Raw genomic sequence first — 12,990 nt, 5'->3', positions numbered from 1 at the left:
CAACCAACTGAGCTACCAAGCCAGGGTTGTAACAAGTACATTTAACCTGGGGTCAGCCACACAGTTTGAGGAAAGTCATTAGACAACAAAACAATGCACACTTCTAAAAAGAAATTGTAACAAATTAAATACAGAAGTTTCCTCATGTTACTATAAAACTGAATTTGAAATCTTAACATTCGTTTATACGTTATTATGTAATTCTACATTTTTAAATTATCCAAAGTTGGCAGTTAATCACGTACTTTAAATTGTTATTAGATTATGTTTAAGAGTAGGAAGTTTTCATGTTACTATGTTTCTCCAGTGGTTATGTTTTTAATGTTTAATTCCTCTTCCCTTTAAAAACAGATTAACAATAACATCAAGTAACAGCAACTGATTTATGAACTGAAAATAGTGACCAGCTCAATTCCAAAGCTAATGCTTTTAAACAAGATTCAACGTCTTTTATTTACACATTTATGACATACATAAACAGCCTTATACAATTAACTAAATCTAAAAACAATGGTGAGGATGGAACATAAAAGACAAAATTCCAAATTTTAGTCAGGTTGAAATACGTTTTCACTAACTGAAAGATACAATAAACAAACAGCCATTATAGAGTTATAGACTGTATGTCAATTCACTTAAAATTGAAAGTCAGCTGCACAGCTATTAAAATGGAAAATATGCAAATGCAAATATTACGTATGTAAGTATAATGCATGCATGGCATCACATTTTATTTTGAGAGACAGACAGACAGGGAGAGAGGGAGGAGAGAGATGAGAAGCATCAACTCGTACTTGTGTCACTTTAGTTGATTGCTTCTCATATGTGCCTTGACCAGGGAGCTCAAGCTAAGTCAGTGACTTTGGGTTCAAGCCAGTGAGTGACCTTAGGCTCAAGCCAGCAACCATGGGGTCATGTTGATGATCCCATGCTCAAGCCAGCGACCTCACACTAAAGCTGGTGACCTCGGGGTTTCAAACCGGGGACCTCAGCATCCCTAGTCAACACTCGACCTACTGTGCTACCACTGGTTAGGCAGGCATCACATTTATTCTTTATCTACTAAGTCATTTTTAAAGTAAACAGGAATAAGTATCTTAATAATATATGTACATCAAGGCACATTATTTTCTTGTGCTTTAGGAATGATTTACATGTGATTTGCTTATATCTTAATTTTATACCTTATATTAGATTTTAATATTTTAAAGTTTCATTTTAACAATTATAGCTTGAGTGGTAGTTTCCTAGAGGAGAGAAATGTGGCATCTCTCTAAGGTTATTTTGAAAATCAGAAAATTAAATAGCTTAAGGTGGTGAGAATTTAAAAATCAAAAACAAATTAGTAATTTAATTCTCAGGTAACTTGAAAAATAATTTACCTTCAGTAAATTGGTGGACCATACATAATTCATTTATTTAAGTAGCAGACTATAATGAGGGCAGAACTGAAGACATTTCCATACTCAAAAATTATCTGTACAATATGATATCCACAGGGCCACTCTAGATGTCTACATTGTTATCCTATTTCTAAACTGCAGTTTTTCAACAAAATTGAACAATTAAACATGATACAAAAGGCAAAATAAAAAACAGAAAAACAACAAAAAAACATGATACAAAAGTTGCAAATATACCAAATCTAGTTTTAACTTGTTAATTTTTCAGCAAAAGAAAGAGATTCTTTCCACCTCCACCCTCCCTCATGTACCACCCTATGTTATCAAAAAAAAATTTCTCATAAACAGGGTTTAGTGACAGTGTTCTCTGCTTACGGTCTATTTATCTGCCTTGAAGAGATAGTATAGGAAGGCTTTAGTAGACATTTCATGCATTTTAATGGCATATTTAAAATCAGCTATTCATTGAAGGGTTGCCAGATAAGTGTACTGTGCAAACTTGATTACCACATGTAACTCATTAAGTGCTTTAAAATAAAATAAAGAATCCCTGACTTATAAAGGGCTTAAAATAAATAGCAAGTCAAGAATCACAGATTTGAGCATTAAAAAAATGTAATATACCTAAGCATCCTACTAAAATGCTTTATATTAGAATGTTTTACATCTATAAAAAGGGCAAATGAAATCACAAAACTTCTATATTTTCAGAATAAAAGAGACGAAAAGCTGACTGAGTGATAAAGCCTTTAAACCCAAAGTATATAATAATGTCAAAATGCAAATGAAACTGTACAGTTTTTCATTTAGAACAGTTCTTTACAAACATTAATTCATAAAAAGTATACCATGATAAACCACTGCCATCAAATAGATTTGTTTTCAAATTTTCTTACAGTAAATCGACTTTAGTCAGACAAACCAAATGTTAAAACATCGTCAAATAGCCCAAAGTTCTGACAAACTCTAGGCAGAGAGTCACATAATATTGTAAACAAACGCTCTGTGAATTCAGCATACATGAGATGTCACTTTTTAAACTCTTCGGTGCTACATTCATTCGGTTTCTGAAATATGAGCCACCTCGACTTCAACAGTCTGAATGGCCTCTGCGACCTCAGATAACTTCTGCCCTTGCTGCTGTGCCAGCACGTAGTTGACCACCTGCATGATGCTCTGGTCGGAGAGCGTGGACACTGACGGGTACTCCTCGGTGGCTGCGACAGCTTCCAGGGCTTCCATGGTCTCTCCTGTCACCAGCACTGTCTCAAGTCCCTGAGGACCACTGCTCTCCTGTTCGTGCGTGTCTGCCGCTAAGATGCTGACGGCATGCTCCACTTGAGTCCCTTGGTTATGAAACTGAAGGGTATCTTTTTCCAGCATAATTTTGCAAGGCACATAATCTCTGTGGAACTTAGTCATGTGTTTTCGGAGTGTCCGAGCATCTATGTAGGCTTCGCTGCACACAGGACAGACGTAGGGCCGCTCACCGGTATGCGTTCTGACGTGGCGCTTCAGGGACCGGGCGTCAGCCCAAGCTACTCCACAGGTTAAGCACTCAAATGGCTTAACTCCTATTTTAAAAAAAGAAGAGCCAGTGTCACCCCAATAAATTAAATCTTAAAATTTTAATAAAAAGATGTATGTGGTGAGGTACAAGTACCAAAATATATTCAAGTTACCTGATAAATAATGCTTTTCTTAAAATATAGTTGCCTGTAAGCCCTTCTATCTTGACTATGGGAATCTTTTACTGAGGACCTAATAGTTGACCTTAGAATAAACCAGATCCTGCACTATCGTCTCTCTAAAGATATGCCCACGAAGAGGAGTTACCGAGAAGTCATTCTGAGCTTCTGTGCATGATCTCACCTCCCTACCCAGCAAGCCTATAACCCTAGGAGAAGAAAAGAGAGGCTCAAGTAGTCCATAAGAACACTGCTAGAGAATAGTAAGCTCATTAAATTACATACACAGGCCCTGGCCGGTTGGCTCAGCGGTAGAGCGTCGGCCTGGCGTGCTGGGGACCCTGGTTCGATTCCCGGCCAGGGCACACAGGAGAAGCGCCCATTTGCTTCTCCACCCCCCCCCTTCCTCTCTGTCTCTCTCTTCCCCTCCCGCAGCCGAGGCTCCATTGGAGCAAAGATGGCCCGGACGCTGGGATGGCTCCTTGGCCTCTGCCCCAGGCGCTAGAGTGGCTCTGGGGCAGAGCATCGCCCCCTGGTGGGCAGAGCTTCACCCCTGGTGGGCGTGCCGGGTGGATCCCGGTCTGGCGCATGCGGGAGTCTGTCTGACTGTCTCTCCCCGTTTCCAGCTTCAGAAAAATACAAAAAATAAAAATAAATAAATAAATAAATAAAAATTACATACACAGGTTCAGAATCACCTCTAGCACTTGAAAAAAATCTTCCATGATATGCAATACATGTCTTATCAAGGAAGGTGAGGTGATAAGCAGGACGGCTGAGAAAGGGAGAATTGCTATTCAGTTGGTTTTTCTTCTTTGTATGTTTCTCTATAACATACAGCCGTGTGCTCTACGATGCTGAGTGCACTGACCTTCATGATTGTTCATGTGCCTCCTGTACTCTCTCAGCTGAGTGAACCTCCGCCCGCAGCGCTCACACACTCTGTGTTTCTCTATAACATACGGCCGTGTCCTCTACGATGCTGAGTGCACTGACCTTCATGATTGTTCATGTGCCTCCTGTACTCTCTCAGCTGAGTGAACCTCCGCCCGCAGCGCTCACACACCCGCTCCAGGTTTTGCTTGGCTCTCCCTTTTTTCCCGTGGGTGGCTTTCTTTACATGCCTTCTGAACAAGGCTTTTTCATAAAATTCTTTGCCACATATATTACATCTAAAATAGAGATAAAAAAAACCATAAAAGCATCAGTATGCATTAGAATTAATTCAAATCCACATCTATAGCTCATTAGCTTCAGCTCCGCCTCCCATGTGCCCACCTGTACGGCTCAGTGACAGAATGAGACTTCACATGGGAGTACCAGTCTTTCTTCCAACTATAGCACTTGTTGCAAAACTGGCACTGGAATGGCTTCACACCAAGATGTTTGTTCATGTGCTGGCGAAGATCTCTAGCTTCAAAGAAACTTTTTTCACATCTGCAATAATAAAATTCAATCACCCAACTGAATTATTCTTTTAAAACAAGTTTCCAAGAATTCAGAATAATCTTGGGTTTCTAGAACTCCACAAGATGATCCCAATTTAAAACAAAAGAATTCACTAGTACTCCCACCTTGCAATAGGGCTGCGGGGTGTTAAGTTCTTTCGGCCCTACACACAAGAAACATTTTAGGAAGAATCCTGCAGATCCCCTATGCGATTACAGAGGACGCCGACTTTCCGTCTCCCCCTCCGTCCTGTCTCTCTCCCTTTGACCATCTCCCGTTCTCTGTCCATGCGCGGGAAGGAGGCCTCACCCTGGACCATATGGATGGAGCAGCTGACTCAGGCCTGAGCCGGTCAGAGCACAGCATCCCCTTGGCCACGGTGACTGACTCAGGGATGAGCACATGAGAATCAGGCCCGGTGAGGCAAGCTCAGGGCTCTTAGGGGAGACACCAGAAAATCAGCTTGGCAGTCGGGCAGTTGAGAGAATAAGAGGCTGAAACCAGTGCCCCGCTCCTGTACATACAAAGCCTCAGAGAGCTCAAATGCTAATAAATCTGAATCCAGTTTAAACCATTCAGAGGCTTATACTTGACCTTTCATTCAAGCCAGTTTAGTTAGCACTAGGCTTTCCTTCACTTACAACTAAAAATGCATGGATAATAAACTATCTTTATGTTTAAATAAGACCGATTAGGGTGACATCAGCCAATATGTAAGAGTAAGAAACTCCTAGTCTGTTCCTCCACGATGGCAGTGAGTGGACAATTGACAAAAACTGTCAGAATCAATTCTGTTGAAACTATGGAAATGAATCAAAAGGTTTACAGTTAAAAATTTTTAATTCAAAAATATAATTAATTAATGAAAAGAAAAGTTGACAGTGACCAGGCAAACATGTAATCAAGAAAAAAATAGTCTAGCCTGTGGTGCACAGTGTTTAGTGTGTCGACCTGGACCGCTGAGGTTGCTGGTTCAAGACCCTCGGCTTGCCCGGTCAAGGCACATACATTTCTCGCTACCCACCCGCCTCCCCTCTCTGTAAAATCAAGAAATAAGATCTTAAAAAATCAAAAGCAGAAGAAAATAATTGAATCTCCTTAAGAGAGCTCTGTGACATCTGAACCTCTCTGGGCCACGGAGACAAGGCTGGGCCCGCTGTGGGCTCCCAGTGCCAGGGGACCCACCGCAGAGAACTGGGCCTGTGTTTCCACCGGGCTGCTGCCTCCCAGCGGGAGCCCCTCAAGGACCTGCCTTTATGTCACCTCACCCCCTTCAGGCTGAGGTTCGGAGGGCCAGAGCAGGACTATGGTGGACATTTAAAGGCAAATGTATCCCGCTGCTACCCAGGACAAGGATTCCTGGTTCAGTACAGATGCTATACAAAGTGAGAGCTTGGGAAGAAAGGCCAGAGAACAAAGTTCTTTGCAAATACATAATTTGAAAAACTCTCACCTAGAAGTCACACACATACGCAGGGCTGGGCACACGCTCAGAAAAGACTGGAAACGGCCTTAAGCACTCACCGCTGTTACCCCTGCACGAACAGGAAGACGAAGCCAGGCCCAGCTGTAAGCGCCCGGCTGAATGCGGAAGGCATTCTGGAACTGGAAAGTGTGATGCTGGCACAACACTGTGATTGTACTAAAGCCAGTGACTTGTATGCTTTAAAATGGTGAGTTTTATGTTTTATGAACTTTACCTCAATTTAAAAAATTTCAGAAGGCTTTGGAAGAAAGAACAGGAGTCTGAAGAAAGCAGGGGCCCAGCACTCAGAGAAACTGGCTGGCACCGGGATCATTGCTGCCTACCGCCCCACCCCAAACTGCCCTAGAGAAGGGTCTCTCTAAATCACTTATTACTTATTTGTTTGTGTATTTTGTGAGGGAAAGGTCAGGTTTCAATGTCCTGGTCCGTGCCCACAGCCGCCCAGCACCTGGCCACTCCCGGGGGCGCTGCTGCTCACTCCGGCATGGCGGGCCCACACATCAGGGCCTTCCACAGTGGCCACCACGTCTATGTCTGGCTCCAGCCGGCCAATGTGGAGGCTGACAGCTCAGGGCCAGAGCAGGCCAGTGGCCACCACGCGCCTACACCCTTACCGTGCCCCCTCGGCCAGCCCCTGCAGCCCTGCCAGGCCCGTCAGGTGGGAGGGCCGCCCCACACTGCACACGGGCCGCCCCGCAGTAACAGCCACAGGCAGCTTCCCAGCCCGTGTCTCTGCAGGAAGGAGACGACCCGATGCCGGATGCCAGCAGGCGGCTGGAGACCAGGAGAGGAAGGACAAGCGATGTCTCACGTGCCTCTAGTGGAGCAAGGCACTCCCCCGGTCAAACTCGGACACGGCTGGGGGTGGGGGTGGGGGTGGGGGGGACAGCGAAGCCCAGCGTGGCTGGAGGGTGGGGGTGCTCGGGGCTGTGGGGGATGAGGGATCCCTGGCCACCCTAGCTCTGGGGCTACCAGGGTGGCAGCCACGCTTCTGGGAAACGTAGTGGGGACAGGCGGGTGGGTGGTCTAAATTAGTGGTCCCCAACCCCTGGGCCGCGGACCGATACCAGTCCTTGGGCCATCTGGTACCGGTCCGCAGAGAAAGAATAAGTAACTTACATTATTTCCGTTTTATTTATATTTAAGTCTGAACGATGTTTTATTTTTTTTAAATGACCAGAATCCCTCTGTTACATCCGTCTAAGACTCACTCTTGACACTTGTCTCGGTCACGTGATACATTTATCCATCCCACCCTAAAGGCCGGTCCATGAAAATATTTTCTGACATTAAACTGGTCCGTGGCCCAAAAAAGGTTGGGGACCACTGGTCTAAATCATTTCAAATGAGTGATTTGTATGGTATGTGGTTTATCTCTAAATTAAACTTTTAAAATCACAAATTTCTAGGCAAAAAAAGGGATTAAAATAAAAAGTAAACACATACAGTTTAATATTTTCAAGTAATTTCCCGGTTTATTGATGTATTATTGACAAATAAATTTTAAAGATATTTAAAGTGTACATGATGATGACTTGATCTATGTATACACTGTGTAAGGCTTCCCTCCATCTATATAATTAACACATCCATACTCTCAGATATACGTGTGTGTATGTGAACATTTAAGTTCTAATCTCAACAAATTTCAACTGTACAACGTGATGCTATCAACTACTGTCACCTCAAATATTTTCTTTTGAAAATAACTTTCAAACAAACCTAGTACGAACATAAGGCAATTAACTGAGTGGTTCCTGTATTAACTACTTACTGAGTACAATGATAGCCTCGGACCTCAGGCTTGGGCTGGTGTTTCTTCAGGTGCTTGCTGAGTCCAGAGCCCCTGTGAAAAGACTTTCCACAAACTGAGCAATGGTACTTGGACTCTCCTATAAAACAAAATCGTGTCACAAATCCAGCAATAAAGTACTCTTCCAATAGAATATTTTATGTTATATTTCAGAAGTTATTTTATCAAGGGGACACTCAGAAGTTGTAACATTCGGCAGCCACCTTCTAAGACTAACAACACACCATGTCAAAATCCCTATTTTCTCTCAACTCTTAACATTAGCCAGGTACTACCACCCAAAGAATGTGATACACTTGCATAATCATCTGGATTATAATAGTAAGAGCTGGATAACAAGCTCTAGAGGAGATATCTACCCTTTAGCGGCTATTTCTACATAACTGCTTTGAGCATTTGGAAATAAGTATGTGTGAAATAAAAATGCTAATGAATTACAGGCCACATATGTTGACAATTACATCTGCTTACTGCTTAACTTTTTAAAAGCATGACCATTTCTTTAGGTATCATGATCTCAGTTATACACGATTTAAAATTCAGTACAGGTCCTGGCCATCTGGCTCAGTGCATAGAGCGTTGACTGGGCATGCGGACGTCCAGGGTTCAATCCTGGTCAGGCACACATAAGAAGCGACCGTCTGCTTCTCTTCCTCTCCCTCTCCCCCTTCTCTTGCTCTTCTCTTCTTGCAGCCAACGGCTCGACTGATTGGAGCACCGGCCCTCAGCACTGAGGCTGGCTCAGCTGACTGGAGCACCGGCCCTCAGCACTGAGGCTGGCTCAGCTGATTGGAGCCCCCGGTCCTCAGCACTGAGGCTGGCTCAGCTGACTGGAGCACCGGCCCTCAGCACTGAGGCTGGCTCAGCTGACTGGAGCACCGGCCCTCAGCACTGAGGCTGGCTCAGCTGACTGGAGCACCGGCCCTCAGCACTGAGGCTGGCTCAGCTGACTGGAGCACCGGCCCTCAGCACTGAGGCTGGCTCAGCTGACTGGAGCACCGGCCCTCAGCACTGAGGCTGGCTCAGCTGATTCGAGCACTGGCCCTCATTACTGAGGCTGGCTCAGCTGATTCGAGCACTGGCCCCAGATGGGGGCTGCCAGGTGGATCCCGGTCACGGTGCATGCGGGAGTCTCTATCTCCCCTCCTCTCACTTAAAAAACTCAGTTCGTATTTCTTTATACTGAGGGAAACAATATATATTTTTACACAAATAATATAGCTCTAAAACCAGATTTAAGAACACCTTTTAACTTTATTCTCACTAATAAAAAACTGCACACATACAGCTGTCAGTATATGAATGTAATTCCTGAAATAATCACAGCATAATCAATATAATAGTAAATTAATAGTATACATAGTAATGAGTACAGGGTGAGGCAAAGTAGGTTTACAGTCATTAATGTGGAAAACAATACAATAATAAATAATATAATAAATTTTCATGTACTCACAACTATAAACCTATTTTTGTCCCACCCTGTCATTATATCAACATAAATTTCTCATTACCTGTGTGAATACTCATGTGTTCTTGAAGACTCCTTTTGGTAACAAATGACTTAACACATAGTTCACACTGGAACTGCTTTTGTGACTGATGGAGGCTCTGGTGTAGTTTTAGACCGTGCTTGTAGATGAAAGTCTTTCCACAGACCTAAGACAGGACAGGTGTTTAAACAGTCAAACAGAAGAGGAGATAGGAGCGGTTTCTGAAGAATGAGGACAGGGAAACTTGTATGCCTTTTTAATTAAAACTTCAATTATAAACTAACAAAGTGAAAGCTGAAACAAATGCCAAGGTTATTAGTTGGTCAATCATCTTCTGACTCAGTACCTAAACCTCATGCTGTCCTTGTGAGACTGGCAAACAATATACTTTATATATTAACAGAGACATGGGTGCTTAATAAAAACAATGTACTCCTTTCCTGCTACACCAACTAGAATAGTGCTACTCACACTCTCTGTGATGAAGAACCAGTCCCCCCACCCCAAATCCACTAGGGAGAATATTTTTGTTTTTGTTTTTTGTTTAGAGATAGGGGGGGGGGGAGAGAGAGAGAGAGAGAGAGAGAGAGACAGAGACAGGAAGGCAGAGAGGTGAGAAGCATCAATTCATAGTAGGGTCACTTAGTTATCTATTTATTGCTTCTCATACATGCCTTGACTAGGGGACTCAAGTTGAGTCAGTGATCCCTTGCTCAAGCCAGTGACCTTGGGCTTCAACCCTGTGACCTTTGGGCTCAAGCCAGAGACCATGGGATCATCTACATACTGGCAAGTTTGCACTCAAGCCGGCTATCTTGGGGTTTCAAACCTGGGACCTCAGTGTTTCAGGTCAACGCTCTATCCACTGTACCACCACTGGTCAGGCAAGACTTTTGTTCAACACAATAAAAATGTCACAACAATGTCAAGTTGCCAAGACCATTTCTAAATGTTTACTCTCCATTCCTGTCCTTATCTTCCATGGACCACACATTTTGAGTAGTGCTACACTAGAAGATCAGAGGCCCAATTAATAATTAGTTTTTAAATTTATGAATAAAATTATGGGCTTAGCTTCAAAATTATTGAAGGGTGGAGAACAGGGCAGTGAGTGACAGCTGGCCCTGTGTTGATAACTACTGAATCTGGATGAAGAATACATGAGAACCTTTTTATTTTTTTAAGATTTTATTTACTGATTTTAGAGAGAGGGTAGAGAGGGATAAGAGCCAGAAGGATCAACTCGTAGTAGCTGCTTCTTGGATTGCCTTGACCAGGCAAGCCCAGGGTTTCAAACCACAGGTCATTCTACTCTCATATAACAAAAAGCTAAAACAAGTAAACACAGAACAAGAGAGAGAATGGCCCAGAGTTGACTAATCGTTGGACTCTTTACCTAGGAGTCAGATTCTGGCATTTAGGTACCTTCAGTCCTTAGCTCTAGGAAGGATCACGATACATAGCTTCGGCAGGATTTTCACTAAGGAGATTTGTTTAAACCCCGGGTTCCTTTCGGGTCCAGGTCGGTGGGGCTGATAGTTAAGGGATAACTGGGAAGAAAGCGCTCACATACTACATCCTCTGAATGCTAACAGACTGCATGAACATCCTAAATAGATTCATTTCAAATTACAATAAATTAAACAGCAAATTAAAGAACGTAACTGGGAATCACCCTTTATCCAGGCAATAAACTGAAAAAATCAAAGAATTGCCTCTGACATTTTATAAGAGTAAATGTAACTCTAGAGTCAGTGTAACCACCACTGAAGTTTCAATCTTCTTTGTATAACAAAATGAACATTATGACTTTACCTGGCATGCATGTGGCTTTACCCCAGTGTGCTTTAACATATGTATTCGAAGAGAGTATAATTTAGGTAATGTCCTTCCACATATGGAACATATAAATTCTCGTTTGGTTCTGCCCTTCTCAGACGATGTTCCCGAAGCTTCGTTGGACGTGGAATTGGAAGACGAAGACGTGGGTGCGACCTTCCTGGTGTGTCGAATCAGGTGCGCTCTCAAAGAGGCGCTGTACTGAAACTGCTTTTTACACAACTGGAAAAGAAAGCACACAAGATCTGTCTAAGTGTAATCTCATTACACATGTTAAGTGAAACAACTCATTTCAACTTCCCATTTCTTTGTTACAATTACATAAGACAATAAACACATATACTATGTAAAAACAATGTGCTAGGTACCAGATTATAAAGATGCAAGAAATACGACCCAGCCTCCTACTCTGGAAAGGTTTATAATCTAACCACAGAAACAGGATTTATATGTCAAAGAAAGACAAAGTGAATTCTTTAAGAAGAGGGAGTAATCGGAGCACTAAGGAAAGTGGGTCTGGGTTGAAGAAACAGTGTGCCTGACGGCTGCTGTGCAACAGACAGAGCACCCACTTTGTACGCTGACGGAGGCTCCCCACTCGAAATCCTGAGGTCACCGCTCCAGTGGAAGATGATCGACATGATCCCAAGGTGGCTTGAGCCCAAAGTCAGTGGATTGAGCAAGTGACCACAGGCTCAGCTTGAGTTTCCCGGTCAAGCCGTGTATGAGAAGCAATCAATGAACAACTAAAGTGAAGTAACTATGAGTTGATGCTTCTCATCTCTCTCCTCTCCTCTCCCCTTCCTCTCTTTTTCTCTCTCTCTCACTCAAATCAATAAAATAATTGTGGGACATAGGCAAAGACAGGAGATGCTATCATTAGAGGAGTGTTAATAGTTCTTAGGTGGGGAAAATAGGGGTTGGAAAAAGCAGAAAAACAAAACTGTCATGGCCCTTGGATTTTATCCTGCAGTTAGGAGATTCATGAAATCAAAGTTATATATGCTCACCAGCTACAAAACCTATTTTTAAAAATAAAACTAACTACAGAAATAAAATAAAACTCGTGTGTGGTCCACTACGTCTTCCACTTGTTTTTTTATTTTATTCTCTCATGACACTTCTCTTTGTAACTCTAAGTCACAGAAGCAATGGGTGATGACATTCTTTTTCACCTCCCACTCCCTACACATAAGGAGATCCTTCCCATTACCGGACTTTCTCAATACTATAGTTTTATCCAAATTTTGATTAGATCCACTTCAGTGTATACATTATTTGATGATGTAAATGACATTACAGCAGGAACCATGTGTACACCATGGTTCTCTTTCCTTTCGTTCTGTTTTGTTTTGCCTACTTCTCTTTGTATTCACTGCGAATTCATCACCAAAGCCTTTCCTCAACTGCCCACAAAGAAGAGATTTAGAACACATCACCTCGTGGGAGATCTTTATCAAAGCATGACGCCCGCTGCACCCCGGCCTAGCTGTTTCTACACCTGGACTGTCCGTAGAGCTGAACCCCAAGTTTCCCACTCCCCAGGTCTGCCCGTTTCAGTGGAACACTACCACAGCTTCCTGGTAGTACAGGGAACTCGGGAGGCAAACCTTCCAGACCTTGCACATCTGGAAATGTCCTTATTATACCATCACAAATAACTGAGTTTTACTGGCTACAGATTCCAAGAAAGAAACATTTTCTCTTTTCTCCACATCCTTTTACTTAATAAATTACTTACCTTCGTTTCATTTAGCTTTTTCTGGAGATTTCTCCTGCTCTTTCATTTGGGACATATTTCTTTGTCTCCCATTCTGGC

General features: G+C 42.8%; 1 protein-coding gene across 1 annotated transcript in view; it reads right to left on the bottom strand.

Annotated features, from left to right (window-relative positions):
- Positions 1 to 432: 432 nt before the first annotated feature.
- The window catches only part of ZBTB11 (zinc finger and BTB domain containing 11), a 44,500-nt gene continuing 31,942 nt past the window's right edge, over positions 433 to 12,990 (bottom strand). The window contains exons 6-11 of the mRNA XM_066240669.1: positions 11,148 to 11,393; positions 9,354 to 9,498; positions 7,801 to 7,918; positions 4,370 to 4,528; positions 4,088 to 4,263; positions 433 to 2,977 (exon numbers count right to left, since the gene is read on the bottom strand). Coding sequence (XP_066096766.1) covers positions 2,460 to 2,977; positions 4,088 to 4,263; positions 4,370 to 4,528; positions 7,801 to 7,918; positions 9,354 to 9,498; positions 11,148 to 11,393 — 1,362 coding nt within the window. The 3' untranslated portion in view covers positions 433 to 2,459. The remainder of the gene's footprint in view (positions 2,978 to 4,087; positions 4,264 to 4,369; positions 4,529 to 7,800; positions 7,919 to 9,353; positions 9,499 to 11,147; positions 11,394 to 12,990) is intronic.

This window comes from Saccopteryx bilineata, chromosome 8 (genome assembly GCF_036850765.1).
Source record: "Saccopteryx bilineata isolate mSacBil1 chromosome 8, mSacBil1_pri_phased_curated, whole genome shotgun sequence".
NCBI lineage: Eukaryota > Metazoa > Chordata > Mammalia > Chiroptera > Emballonuridae > Saccopteryx > Saccopteryx bilineata.
This window is presented reverse-complemented; position numbering and strand designations above follow the sequence as displayed.